Source organism: Osmerus eperlanus, chromosome 4, assembly GCF_963692335.1.
Source record: "Osmerus eperlanus chromosome 4, fOsmEpe2.1, whole genome shotgun sequence".
In the NCBI taxonomy this organism is placed as follows: domain Eukaryota; kingdom Metazoa; phylum Chordata; class Actinopteri; order Osmeriformes; family Osmeridae; genus Osmerus; species Osmerus eperlanus.
Genome location: NC_085021.1, coordinates 16,210,162 through 16,223,729, shown reverse-complemented (window position 1 = coordinate 16,223,729; position 13,568 = coordinate 16,210,162). Strand labels below are relative to the sequence as shown.

General features: G+C 42.8%; 2 protein-coding genes across 3 annotated transcripts; one reads left to right on the top strand and one right to left on the bottom strand.

Annotated features, from left to right (window-relative positions):
* The first annotated feature begins 84 nt into the window (after positions 1-84).
* arhgef16 (Rho guanine nucleotide exchange factor (GEF) 16) lies at positions 85-8,416 on the top strand. Of its 2 annotated transcripts, none has more exons than XM_062459529.1 (15): positions 85-244; positions 882-1,559; positions 1,931-1,982; positions 2,443-2,609; positions 2,751-2,807; positions 3,252-3,412; positions 4,611-4,763; positions 4,892-5,021; positions 5,344-5,418; positions 5,716-5,808; positions 5,916-6,070; positions 6,837-7,019; positions 7,342-7,412; positions 7,513-7,614; positions 7,722-8,416. In XM_062459529.1, the coding sequence occupies exons 2-15, from the start codon at positions 1,005-1,007 to the stop codon at positions 7,859-7,861; spliced, it is 2,094 nt and encodes a 697-aa protein (XP_062315513.1). In that variant the 5' UTR covers positions 85-244; positions 882-1,004; the 3' UTR covers positions 7,862-8,416. The 2 variants fall into 2 exon arrangements, with proteins under 2 accessions (XP_062315513.1, XP_062315511.1); XM_062459527.1 differs by having other exon boundaries at positions 882-1,565.
* On the bottom strand, positions 8,273-13,236 carry ybx1 (Y box binding protein 1). The gene is made up of 8 exons (XM_062459630.1): positions 12,974-13,236; positions 11,119-11,182; positions 10,904-10,937; positions 10,670-10,759; positions 10,256-10,534; positions 9,652-9,737; positions 8,875-9,161; positions 8,273-8,616 (listed from the first exon to the last, which is right to left on the bottom strand). Exons 1-7 carry the CDS (start codon positions 13,077-13,079, stop codon positions 8,918-8,920), a joined length of 903 nt encoding a protein of 300 aa, XP_062315614.1. The 5' UTR covers positions 13,080-13,236; the 3' UTR covers positions 8,273-8,616; positions 8,875-8,917.
* Between the last annotated feature and the right edge of the window lie 332 nt (positions 13,237-13,568).

Below are 13,568 nucleotides of genomic sequence, written 5' to 3'. Positions count from 1 at the left end.
TTAGCCATTTGACAAAAATGATTGGCACACCTGTAATGACGTATAAGAATTGTGAGCACAGATTGAAGGGCCCTATTACACTTGCAAACTGAAGAGGAAGTCAAGTGAAAAGGAGCATATTGAAACCTGTCTCTGAAACCTTGCTGAACATTTTGTAAAGACTTGCTTTAAGATTATTAAGAACCCAATACCCCCCCCCCCCAAAAAAAAAAATTACCGGAGAGGATATTTCTTCTTTTGACAGGTAAGCACAACTGGCATAAGATGCATTTTTCTTTAAAAGGGTGGCATTTCAGTCGTGAACCGTGGGAATGCGCCTAGGACATATTTTTATGTCGACTTTTTGGCGAAGAAAATAGCGCTTGTTACGCAACGTTTGTTGTCGAGTGTCAAACTAGTTTTGTATTGTTAATAAAGCGATTGGTGTTTCAGGGAGTGAACAAATACCTACTTCGTATAAAACAAAGTCATGGTAAGTATACAGTAGTAGCCCTAGGCTAAGAATGATAGACAACGTGTTTTAGAGTCAGAAAGGTTTAGAGACATTAGAGAATTATGGGATTCGTTTGAAATTAACGTTTGTATCAGTGTGGTCAGATTTACGATGAGCGCTAATCTGCTTTTGTAAAGTCGAGTGCAGCGTCTGGGAGAGTAGGTGTAAGTGGTGAGTCACGGGTTGATTGCAATGCTATTTCTTTGGGAATGGATGAACACGACCGGCTCTGATTTGAGAATGGAATCACGAGTTTCAGTAAGATAATGGGCTACTAGGCTGTCTTTGCACCACCGTTTAGATTTTGTCCCACACAGGAGTGAAGGCATTCTGCTACATTGATGAGAATTTCATGAATCTAAAACTGTTTCTTTCATTGTCTTGACAGGGTTTCCAAGGGGTTGACTAATGGTGAATATTCTCGGATGCAAAAAGATACAAGCAGAAGTCAATAGCACCACAACACAGCTAGAGGAGCATACACATTTTCAATAGGCCGTCTGACAGCTCTATGGGCGAAGAGGCCCCACTTATTATGGAGTGCCGCTCCCCCTCTGACCATGAAATAGATGTACAATCTGATGTGTGTAACAACCACTGCATCCAATCAGATGATTCACCGTGTTCCGAAGCCCATCTCTCAGTAGCCCATCTGTCATTGGAGGGTGGGAGTGAACTGCCTAAGGTGGTGCTGAGTACCAAAAGTCCAGCTGCACTAAAGCTAGGTACACGGCAGCTCATCCCTAAGGGCCTTGCAGTGGCAAGCCGGCCTAAGAACCGCCATCACACAACAGTAGTCACCTTTCCTGTAGGACTTGAAACACCTAGCCCATCCACACGGAGTCGTCACTCAGTTTTGGGACCTGAAGTGTCCTGGGATGACTATGACAGTGAGGGGGACGAGTTCTCTCTGTGGAGGACCCGGAGGAACAAGTCCTACAAAGCGGCAGTGACCTGCTTAGACATAGATGCCATGACCGGAGGTCCTGGGAGTGCCGCCACACTCCAGCCCATGAAGGACAATAGGACCCCCAGCTCCAAAACAGTTTTTTCTCCTGGAAGAAAGGTATGTGTGCGTTCTCAAGCAGTTTAGCAGTCCTGAGTCAACAGTGCTATAATTGTGATGTTGATTCAGATTATATGATGTCTTATTTCCAGGATTGCTTCCTATTTTACACCATTGCTAGTGCCTTTGATTAGGGAAGTACAACAGTAACATTACAGTCTCATACACTGTCATAACAAATATTTACATAATGGTAACAAATTTAATAACAGGCAGTAATATGGTAGTAACAGAAGTTGAGAGAACACGAAAAAAAAGAAGAGACAAAAAGACACAGATGGGAAAGATGGAAGTTTAGTGTCTTTCTGTCAATAGAGGCCCTCACATTCTTGGCTGATTAACTCAAGCTGTGTCCCTACCTCCCCTCTCAGAGAACCCTGGGTAGGAAGAGGAACCAGAAACACGGGGGATCCTTCAAAGATGGTATGTCAAGAACCATCCAGAATTCAACACATACACTTCAACATTTGAGAAATGGAACAAGTCAATCAGAGATGGAGAGGATTACCTCATCAGGGTGTATGATTTTCCTGCACAGTCAGTCAGTCATTTCGACTGGCATTAGTCTAACAACAGTTGGATAAAATAAGATATTTTTAGTGATATGTCCATACAGTATAAGGATAGTATGGTTAGAATTGTTTGAGGATATCAATGCCTCTAGTTCATGTTACACTCAGGGAAGCTTAAGATAATGCAATATGAATCAATTTAAGACCATTGCAGCTGGCATACTTAATATCAAAAGTCCTATATTGCCTCTTAGTTACTAAGTGCCATAGCTATTGATTATCCTATCCTATTATACTTTTGATCAGATTGATTTGCAGGCAAGGACTATTGTTATAAAGACATATTTTGTAATGACATCATTGGCTGTCAGATCCACGGCTTTACCAGGAAATCAAGGAGCGAGGATTACACTCCACCAATCAGAATGCAGAAGAAGAGATGGTGGATGACTTTGTGATGCTGGAGCCTCCTGTGGACCAGGGCATTGTGGTGAAGAGCTACAGGCCTGCCCAGGTCACATGGAGCCAGCTACCTCAGGTCAGGGCGGCAGAGGGGGCTCCCAGGGAGGAATATCTGTTTCCTGAATGACAAAGTCTGACAAAAGCATGTATTCATTCCAAACCTTTTTGGTGTTCTAACATCAATGCATTTTATTTTTGTATTTTTTGGACTACTCAGATTAAAGACACAGGCATTCTTCAGATGATCTCAGCTGAGGAACGGAAGCGGCAAGAGGTATTTGTGTTGTGAACGAACGAGAAAGAGAGAGAAAGGGGAGGGCGGGGGAATACCAGTGGAGTTAAGTGCTTTTTATTGAACACTGTATATGAGCTTTGACTCCAGGACTCTTTAGTGGCAGTCAAACTGTAGCCTAATTCTTGTCAATATCAAGGTTTACCCTGTACTGAGCCACACCTTCTCTTTGTTGGCCTTCTCAGGCGGTTTACTCCTGTCTAGGCCTTTTGTGTCAACAACACCTGGCTCAACATGTCATAGTCTTTTATCAGTCAGTCAGTTTTTTTACTCCAGTTTATTATACCACTCTACCTCCAACGTCCATAAACACTCTACAGGAAGAATGTCTCATTCATTATCTGCTTGGATGATTTTGTACAACATCAGTGAAAACAGCAAAACAAACCAGATACTGAGCCTTCTGCTATCATTGCTGTGCAACAGGCCATCTTTGAGATCATCACATCGGAGTACTCGTACCTACACAGTCTCAGTATCCTGGTGCGCCACTTCAAGAACAGTGATGCACTGAGGCGCACACTAACCACCACAGAGCACCACCACCTCTTCTCCAACATTGCAGTCATTAACAATGTCAGCAAAGGGTAAGGGCTCTCTGACTTCTGAGGGAGACAGCTTTACGTTAGTGGTAGGTCAGAATGATCAGTATAAACTGTCTACATCATGGATTTTCTGTTGGATTCAACAACCAGGTCCCCCTTACTGGCATCAGAATATGTACCTATTAAAAACATCTTAGCATCTATTTATACCTCAGACCACAAAATGATGATGGTATAACTAGCATATATGTTTAAAATTGTGTGTATATATAATTATAAAGCAAACAAGTATTACAGAAACATTATCCCAATTTTATTTTTTGATTTGTGTCCTTGTTTGAGCTCACTACTTGTCAACAAAGACCAATTGCTTTAACCCCCTTTAGACAAAATAATAATGGCCATGCAAGTGGCAACTCCCCAAATTCTCACGAGGATTGGTGGAGTGCTTGCAAATGGGTTTCAGTGGGTGTAGATATTCTCTTTAGAATTTCTGTAGGATTCTATGAAGCCCCGGAACATGTTGAAACCTGTCTGCCGAACAGGTTTTACCACTTGGTAAGTTTAAGGAGCATTCAGCAAGCTTAGAGAAGTAACTGAAAGGTCTATATATATGTAAAGCGTGATGTATGTAGAATATTTAGATTATTGCCAGGATTGAAATGGTCATATTAATAACAGCAATTGCACAGATCGCAAATGTCTTTATGCTTATAACATTTCTAGTGTGTGTGTGTGGGATTGTGTGTGTGTGTGGGATTGTGTGTGTGTGGGATTGTGTGTGTGTGTCACTTTGGGTTGGGCTGTAGCCATGGCATGAGTGTCAGTTTACTATGTTTTCTTAGAAGGGAAACAGGTAGTTGGTAGTGTTGGAAAATCCTGTGTGTGGATTTGAAATTATGGCTATCTTTGAGAGATTTTATGAATATTCATATCTAATACAAAGTAAATAACTAGATCATAACCACTTCTTTGTATCAGTATGTTACTTTTATTAAATGCCTTTAGAGCATGGAAGAGAACAAATTGAAATAAAAATATGTTACTCTTATGTCAGTCTCTGGAAGTTGAGGTAACAAACAACAATTGCCCAATTTATTTGCTTTCATAAAAATCCCAGGATTATGGTACTTCTGTGTTGTATGGCCTTAGGTAATGCTGTTATTTATTGTATTATTCAGGTACCCCAGCCATGGGAGTAGAGAACATTTATTTATTCTCTCCCTTTTCCTGTCTACAGGTTTTTTGAGGACCTTGAGAGGCGTCACCATGCCAACCCAGTGATCCAGGACATCAGCGACATTGTGCAGAACCATTCCACCCACCACTTTGAACCGTACATTGTGTACTGCTCCAACGAAACCTTCCAACAGAGGACGCTACAGAAGTTGTTGTGAGTGTGGGGGAAGGGGCACCTCCAAAGATCAGATCATTTAGGAACACTTGTATTTACCTGTACTTAAGATTCAGTGATGTGAGCTATGAGCATTCATCATGTGTGTGTCTGTGTGTGCACACCAGGGCTAGTAACACTGCCTTCAAGGAGGTTCTGAAGCAGATTGAAGGGAACAGTGAATGTGGAGGCTTGCCTATGATCTCCTTCCTGATCCTGCCAATGCAGAGAGTAACACGTCTACCACTATTACTTGATGTAAGTAAATACATTCTGACTTACTGTTTGAGTGTAAGGCTGCAAACATATTCTCTACACCTTGTGTTTTTGTTCACTCTCCTTGGTATTTTCTGAGGATTTCAGCATGTATGCATGGGTTATAAGTTGTTTAGACCGTATTCTTACAATGGGATGGCATGCACTGTGCATCCTCAACAGACCCTTACGCCCTCTAGAGGCCATGCTCTGCTACAGCCCTGCATTTTTATATCCGAAGGTATTGGAACAAACATATATGTTATATTTATAGGTCCTCCCTCTCCCAGCCTCATCTCTCTCTCTTTCTCTGCTTCCTCCCTAGACCATCTGTCAGAAGACCCCAGACAAAACCGCAGAGTACTTTGCTGCAGTGTGGGCCCTGAAAGCCATCAGCAAGGTTGGGTTTTTTGAGCTTACCTTCTGCAACGCATGAACACAAGTCCATTTAAAGACTGTCCATCTGGCAGTCTAGGCTGAGTCCATAGAAAAATAAAATGTTTACCTTTTTGTCCGACACACCAAACGCATATTAATGATTGACATCTCATGCCAAGCTGAAATGTATGCTAGAGACACCCGCTCCAACAGCCTGAGTTGTGTTAGCCCTAACCAAAATGGATCTGTAAGTGTATCTTTCTGTGTCACCAATAAAAAATTTTCAGCATATGGAATTGTTTTGCGCAAATCCCATCAGTTGGTGAGTAGCTGCAATGACGGAGCCCGGAGGATGGAAAGGACAGAGCAGATGTACACTATCCAAAAGCACATGGATTTCGGCAAGATCAAGGCATGTTGGCCAGTACAGGTTTACTCAGTAGGCAACACATGCAGTGAGTCGTCTACTTTTCTATTATGTTGTCTAACATTCCCTCTTTGGCCATGTTCTGCCCCCAGCCCTTCCCTCTAGTGTCGTCATCCCGATGGCTGCAGAAGCGTGGGGAGTTGGCAGTCTGCACAGAGGAGCTCAGCATCTTCTGGAAGACCTTCAGTCATAAAAGCTATTACCTGTTTCTCTTTAACGATGTCCTCATCGTCACCAGGAAGAAGAGGTGAGCACCTGATCTAATGGCAACTGTTGCTTAACTCTTGATTCATCTTTGTTTTGAAGGAGGGTGGGTGGGGGGGAATAAGTACAAAATAAATAAAGCCAATTGCAAATCATTCCTCAGTCGATGCTCTGATCTAGCATGTATAGGTATCACATGATAATGGGAGAACACATTTCTGAAGAGGATTAGGAGGATTTGTCTTCTGATCCGCTCTGATGGTGGTTTTGCGCACTTATTCACTTATCCATTGAGATGTTGCCTGTCGTGTCCTTCAATTTAAGCCAATAGAGATGGAGGTCATGACCACAAAGGGGGTTGAGTAAGGCCAGCTGGTGGATGACAGGGAACTTGAGAAGGGAGGACTAGGAGGACAGGGGGAGGGGTGAAGGAGGGAGACTGGGAGTGGTGCTTGGCATGCTTAGGATTCTTTTATCCCCCCTCGCAGCATGCATGCTCAGCTCACTCAGTCACTACATTCACTGTGCCGAGCTGGAGAGTGAGACTGAGGGGGAACGTGCCTGCTTAGCATGTCAACGGTGAGAGGAAGCAATAACCCACTATGCTGGTATCATTTACCAAGCGGGAACCTTGCTCCCATGACCATTTTCAGGTCACATACTTAGTGACTGTTGGCTTTGATAGCATGTGGATATGCCTATAATAAATACATTAAATAAACAACAATTGTGTGTTAATTAACTTCTTTGTACGTTTTTGTTTCAATAAAAAAAGTATTGAATATGTAAGTTTGTGTGTTTCTAACCAGTGAAGAGAGCTATGTGGTGATGGACTACGCCACTCTGGAGAATGTGGAAGTGAAGGAGGAGGCAGAGGAACGGATGTCTCCACCCAACAAGGGAGCCTCCAGCCTCGGACTGTCCCTTCGGCTGCAGATGACAAGAAACAGTGAGGGCAGACTAGAGCACATTGCCCTAGTGGCTGAATCCAGGTAACCTGTTTTTTTACATGTGGACATTGAATGTAGACCTAAAGACATTTAAATTGTGAAAATGTGACCCACAGAGCACTATACTCAAGAAATGCCTTACATAATCCGTGTAATGGATATTTGAAGTCTACTTCTTCATGGTTTTATTAAACCATCATCCCAGATGTTTGTGTCTTAGCCAATATATGCATGGAATATTCCATGCAGACCTGGGACAAAGATACAGCATCCGGCTCCCTCTACTGACAAACTCCATAATAAACGACACTTTGTTTTGAGGGGTATATGTTGGTCTGATGGTTATGCTTCATACTCATTCAAGAGTGGACCGAGCACGCTGGGTCAGTGCTCTACGGGAGCTCAAGCAAACAGGGAACAGCACAAATAAAGACGGTAATATTGAGTCCATGTTGAGTTCCACTTCATTTTCTCAGTTTGGGATGTAAGGATTACCTTTTCATTTAATCACGAATGGTCACCGTTCTGTTTTCAGACCTACCTCAATTTGAGGCCACCAAAGCATACATGCCTAAGCAGCCAGATGAGCTGGGACTACAGCAAGCTGAGGTGGTGATAGTCTTGCAGAGAGAGGAGGGTAAGGCGTCATTTTAAATAGGTTATGTTGTGAATAATCTATTATTGCATGTGCAGATGATGCATCTGCCCCCTCACAGCTTAAGTAAACACTTTTTAATGCTGTAGATTGGTGCCACGGGGAGAGGATGAGGGATGGAGTGAGAGGTTGGTTTCCTGCTGGCTGTGCCACAGAGATTACAAACCGTGCTGCAATGGAAAACAATGTTCAGAGGATGAAACGCCTACGAAAAGAAACCAATGTCTGAGTATCATTGACAGAGCAACAACAAATTGGCCATTCCCATCTTATCAGTTATCTTTCTGATAGTGTGCACAAAACATTGATAGTGTGATTGGTAATTGTGCAGCTGTGTCCATAGTAGTGTTTAATATTGTGCAGATGTATAAAATGTCAAAGATTTCTATGCCATAGCCAGTAATAAAGTATTTCATGTCACAAGCCAGTCCATATCCAATCTTGAAACCATGTTGTAGATCCAATGCTGGCAGTATAACCACAATGACAAATGGTGAAATTAAGTCTTGTAAAATGTATTTCTTTTTCAGTGACCTATCCATTTGTATTTTTAACATGAACATTTCAAAATTACACCAGTTCAAGCTTCATAATGAATGCTATGGATTAACTTTATCCAGAAAGAATAACATACAAAAAGACCATTCTCCGTTGACTTTTATTTGAGCTTGCATTTTGTTAAAATGTTTGAATACATAAAAAGTTATTTAAAAATGTCAAACTGACCAGATATCAAATTACTTTTTTTTATTTTTTATAAACAATTTGGTGTAAAAACTCAGGACCGATTTAGAAAAACATCTGCCGTTTCCCCAAAACTTTTGTAGCTGTCACGTAAAAATAATGGAAAATAACAGGTCTGCATAGATTCTGCAGGCAATCGGTGGTAATCTGGTCAAATGCATGGTGCAAGCTTGTGACGATCGTCAAGTCAAATCTGTTTCTTATTGCTCAGATCTTTGATGTTTCTTCTTGTTGACAAAACTGCAAGAAAATACAATCTGATTTAAATGGAATAAATGACCTTCTGAAACTGAAGAGGTTTAGATTATACACTGATTCAGTTAATTTTGGATTAACAAGAATCTGGAAGTGGTTATCAAATTTGCCAATCGATATGGTAAGAAAGCATCTCTAAAACCCCAAGTTAAACAAAGTGTCAAAACATACTGATATGCTGATTTAGTGAATACTAATTAAATAATCTTCAAATGGTATGTGCACGTATGTATCTGGACTCACCCGGACGATGGTAAGAGATGGTACATGCCGGTGGTGATGGTTCCTACTCAGCCCCACCCTGCTGGGCCTCGGGAGCGGACGTTTTCTCAGTGGATGGTTCGTCTCCTGTCTTTGCTTCCTTGCCCTCCTGGCCTGGCTTTCCACCAGCCTGGGGGCGTCTGCGGCGGTAGTTGAAGTTGCGACGGTAGCGGCGCTGACGGGGCTCCTGGTTCGGGCCTCCCTCGCCACCCTGGTTCTCCTTGTCCTCTTCACCGTCCCGCACCGGTCTGGGACGGGGTGGACCACCCCTGACAAGTTGGGATAACACGATCAAATACTGAAGCTAGAGCAGCTGGAAATGAGACTGCATAACATTGTCTTAAGCCTGTTCAGTGTGACAAATTCAAAGACAAACATTCAGTTTATATATCTACATTTTAAAGAGCACCATACATAAATGAATAGCGTAACTGCAATTGTCATGCAATTTAATCAAGTAACAGCTGAAACCAGCACCTAATTACAATGAAATCAGACAAGTACACATGTAAATGGAATAGAAAATCTGTGGAAGCAGTTGCCTTCAAAGTTAGGCTGCAATAAAGGGAGCGTAGTCAGTACAATTATACATACTTCAGTGAGTACTAATATGCTACAGCAATCTGGATAGAAATTTTGTTTGTTTGTTAACCAGGCCAAACTGCCTTAACATATGATTTTCATAAATATTTTCCCTGCATTTCTCCCAATGTTACAGCCTTGTGTCAATGAAGCCAACTTTCAAACCGTGGTCTGAACCTTGGTCGGAAGCCTCTGTAGTAGTTCTGCCTCATTGGTTTATTGCCCTGGTCTGGACCTCCCTGGTTCTCATCGCCTTCGCCGCCCTAAAAGCAAACAAGGATTAGTCAAACAACAACTACATTGTAATGCTCAGTTCTGTTGAGTTAGCACCTTCTAGGAGATAACGTGCTCAATTTCTAAACGCTATCAGAATTGGTCACCGTCTGATAAGAGCACATACTTTTTTGGGGACTAGTTGTGAAACTGTTTTTTGAAGTTACAACAACTCCTCTTTAGGCTTCTGTCAATGGAATATGGTTGGTGCAGGGCTGAAACTCAGCTCTCCCAACAGTTTACTATGGTAAACGTACAGCGCATCAGTCAATAGACCAATACACTTAGATTTAATTTTGATATCCTAAATCTATCTGTCTCTGTGTTTGTGTTGTGTGTGACGAGAGGTTTGAGAGTTGGGTATGACATCACTGGAACGGGGTCCGGTCAGCGGCCGGGGAGACCCCTTGTTGCCTGCTTCAGGAAGTGCCCTGTGACGGCGTACCTCAGTCATCCCTCCTCGTGGTGCGTTGGTGTAAGGAGGCCGGCGGCCATAGCGTCTACGTACAAAGTATGGTGGGTAGCGTCGTCTGCCAGGGTAGGAGGGCCTGCGCTGCTGGGGCTGCATCTCTCCCTCTGGGGCGCTCTCTGCTCCCTCGCGGCTGCTCTTGTCACGGCTGCCTGGCTCTCGCTCACCCTCGCCGTCGCTCTGGTAGTTCTCCTGGTAGTCGCCACGGGGTGGGCCCCTCCTGCGGGGATACCGCCTGTAACGGTTCCTGTCAGCTGCGTACTTGCTTCCCTGGACTGGAACACCCCCTGGGCCAGTGACGTTGGCTGCCTCAGCTCCCTGGAAGGATTGGAAGACATTGCACAGGTCAATAAAAAAACAGGTCTACACATCAGCCCAATGTATGCTGTGGTAGACATAAGACAGTTCTGAAGATAATTGGGGTAGGCCTGAGTGTTCTTTTTTTACACAAACCTTTTCCCCTTCAACCACATCAAACTCCACAGTTTCTCCATCTCCAACACTGCGGAGGTATTTCCTTGGGTTGTTTTTCTTTATGGCAGTCTAAAACAAGAAAAACAACCATACTGTAAATACCATCTATACTGTAGATATACTGAATACTGTACCATCTTATGTAAATATAATGCACTTTTTTTTTTTTTTACATGTTGCATAAAGATAAATGAAACTTCTGTTAATTTCTACCTGGTGTACAAAGACGTCCTCTTTTGTGTCATTCCTTAAAAATAAAAAAGGAGGGAAAAGAACATACATACTGTTACCAAAGCTCAACTTGACACTGACCAGACAAAGTATCCACTGGTTGTGTAATCAAATCAAAGCCGTAATGGGATTGGGAATGTTCTTCACACATGGATCATATTAATGTCTTTAGACGACTTGGGAGGGAGCCAACGTACCTGTTGATGAACCCATAACCATTCCTGACGTTGAACCACTTAACTGTACCCAAGACCTTAGTTGCTAAAAAATAAAGATAAAAAGCACATTGGACAAAGTTCTAACACACACACACATACAGGCTAGACAAGACAGGGGAGCCAGCTATATTTAAACCCTAGCTGTTGAGCTTTTTATAGATTCTGATGCTTAAGTCTTGGTGTTTGCTACCAGCTGCTCAAAAAGTATGGCATGGTCCAAATGGATATGTGGTCGCTGTAACGGTGGGGGTCTTGTGAGGCAATACTGGATCAGAACTTGCGTGAAAAATACCACCAGTGCGAATGTGTATAGACAAAGGTGACGTCTATTAGGCCTGTCCACACAAGGAAGTGACTGAAACTATTACACGTGGTGGAGTCGCGCCCCGAGATGCTAGCTAGCTAAAAGCAGCTTATAAGGCTAGTTCGACAGATAGCCGGAGTGCTACCCACCTAGCCGATTAACTATGGGCTACTCTAAACCATGTGGTTGGATTTGAGCCAGCATGGATGAACCTCACTCATTTGGTTGCTATAAAATAATTGTAACACTCAATTGTTGGATGCTATGAATTGGATTTTATAAAACAAATTTAATCCGAGGTTGTTCAAATTGAAATGGGCACAAAAGATTTCAGAAGAATCCGACTACTGCGGCGGACATTTTGGGTGCTCCTTGTTGGCTACTGTAGCAAACCTGCTAGCTAGATTAAAGAGTGCCATGCCCAACCAGTGAACTATTTTAAGCATCTTAAATATTCCTTTGTCATAAAAATGAGTAAACCCTTAATGACTCATAAAAACACGATAGACTCGTTTGGCATGAAACGGCATTCACACGAACGCCAAGTGTTTCCCAGTATGAACAAAGGGAAGCTAGAACTAAATAGCATTCGTGTTAAGGCCTAATTCATGTCATGGCCAATTCACCCACAACTTGGGTCTGCCAACCAGTTCAAGGGCCAACGTGAATTCATCTCATACCGCCTAGGTAATTAACCTAACCTAGTCGAAAGAAACCATACAACTTGCCACGGTAATTAAGGAAAACTGAGTGTCATTGTTCTGGTTACTGTAGTTATATATCCATCTAGATGACCATCATCAAGGGCAACATCTAATACAGTCGCATGGGTTAGCTGGCTAACGTAAGCTATCCTGGTTAGCTAACCAAGTAAACGTTTAGAGACTCGCCGTATGAGACAAGTAGTACTGTACCTGCTAGCTACCCAATCACCAAAATCACATGTGCAGGTAGACTAGCTAACTGCTAATGAAGACACGGCCGATTTCTCTATTGCACTTTGCTACACCTCGTTTTTTACCTTTCAGTTGAACTACTACTAGACGTTTTACGTTAGATAACGTAGCTTAGTTATTTGGTCAAAATAAATATTCGGCTGAAAAGCAAAGCCGCGTTGTGCATTCAAACAGGCGGCGTGCAATACATTCTTAGAACTTATGGAATTGGAACGTTGATGAACGCCAACAGTTTATGTAGCCTTTAGCTAGCCAAATAACTGACATTACCGACATTGCCATAAACAAAATTTGTATATGATGGTTGGCTTACCGGCCAACAGTTTTTGGAATAAAATTCTCTAGTTAGCTTTCACAATGTATAACATTCATGGCCAATCCATATAGCTCGTCTACTAGTACCTGGTTTATTCAGCCTTTGCCAGTGACCGAGCTAGCTAACGGCTTGCAAACCCCTAGCGCTTGATACATTAGCTAGAGCTAACTACTATGACTGTTTATCTACTTGTTAAAAGGTTAAATAGTATACACATCTCTTTGCTAAATACCTACTATGTTAGCTAGCTAAGCTTACCGATGACCTTCTTATCCCCCGCGGAAGCTGCGGCTGCCGGGCTGGATGGGCTCTCCGCATCGGCAGCAGGCTGCGGTGGTTGTTGTGTCTCGGCCTCGCTGCTCATGGTTACTGGTTGGTAATGGCCTATGCCGGCGGTGGCTCTCTAGTGTGTTTCCCGGTGCTAGATGGTAACCTGGGCCGGCGGTGGTGGGGGCTGCTGCCTTCGGGCTCTCTCTGCTGTCCTCTTTCCGCTCCCGTTGCCGATCGAACTGGGAGGAATGAGAAACGATGCCGGGGAATATTCTTCGCAAGGTTCCCTCCCACCTTCTTCTGTAATTGGTCCCATTCCTAAACGTAGTACATTTTCATTTTTTCCATTGGCCTATTTGGTTGTCAATTGTATGAAGAACAAAACCGAACAGAAAATGATTGGTACAACAGAAATGATGTACATACGTACCTCCTACAACAATGCTTCACGTAAGGGCCAGACAGACGATCGTTCCATAGTTTTGTTCACGGTCATGGCCGTGGCAATTTACCGTTTTTGTCTGTACTCTTATTAATAAAATAGTATGATACAAGTTAAGCATTTAGATGCACATCTTATATG

Bases quoted from the DNA above. Each gene is read 5' to 3' on its own strand.
- ybx1 (XM_062459630.1), bottom strand. From the start codon at position 13,079: ATGAGCAGCGAGGCCGAGACACAACAACCACCGCAGCCTGCTGCCGAT. The intron at 10,535-10,669 runs GTTTGTGTAAAA...CAATCCTTCCAG, and splicing joins ATGTGGTTGAAGGGGAAAAG to GGAGCTGAGGCAGCCAACGT. The intron at 9,738-10,255 runs GTACGTAGACGC...GTTTGCTTTTAG, and splicing joins GACGCTACCCACCATACTTT to GGCGGCGAAGGCGATGAGAA.
- arhgef16 (XM_062459527.1), top strand. From the start codon at position 1,005: ATGGGCGAAGAGGCCCCACTTATTATGGAGTGCCGCTCCCCCTCTGAC. The intron at 2,808-3,251 runs GTATTTGTGTTG...GCTGTGCAACAG, and splicing joins AGGAACGGAAGCGGCAAGAG to GCCATCTTTGAGATCATCAC. The intron at 5,022-5,343 runs GTAAGTAAATAC...CTTCCTCCCTAG, and splicing joins GTCTACCACTATTACTTGAT to ACCATCTGTCAGAAGACCCC.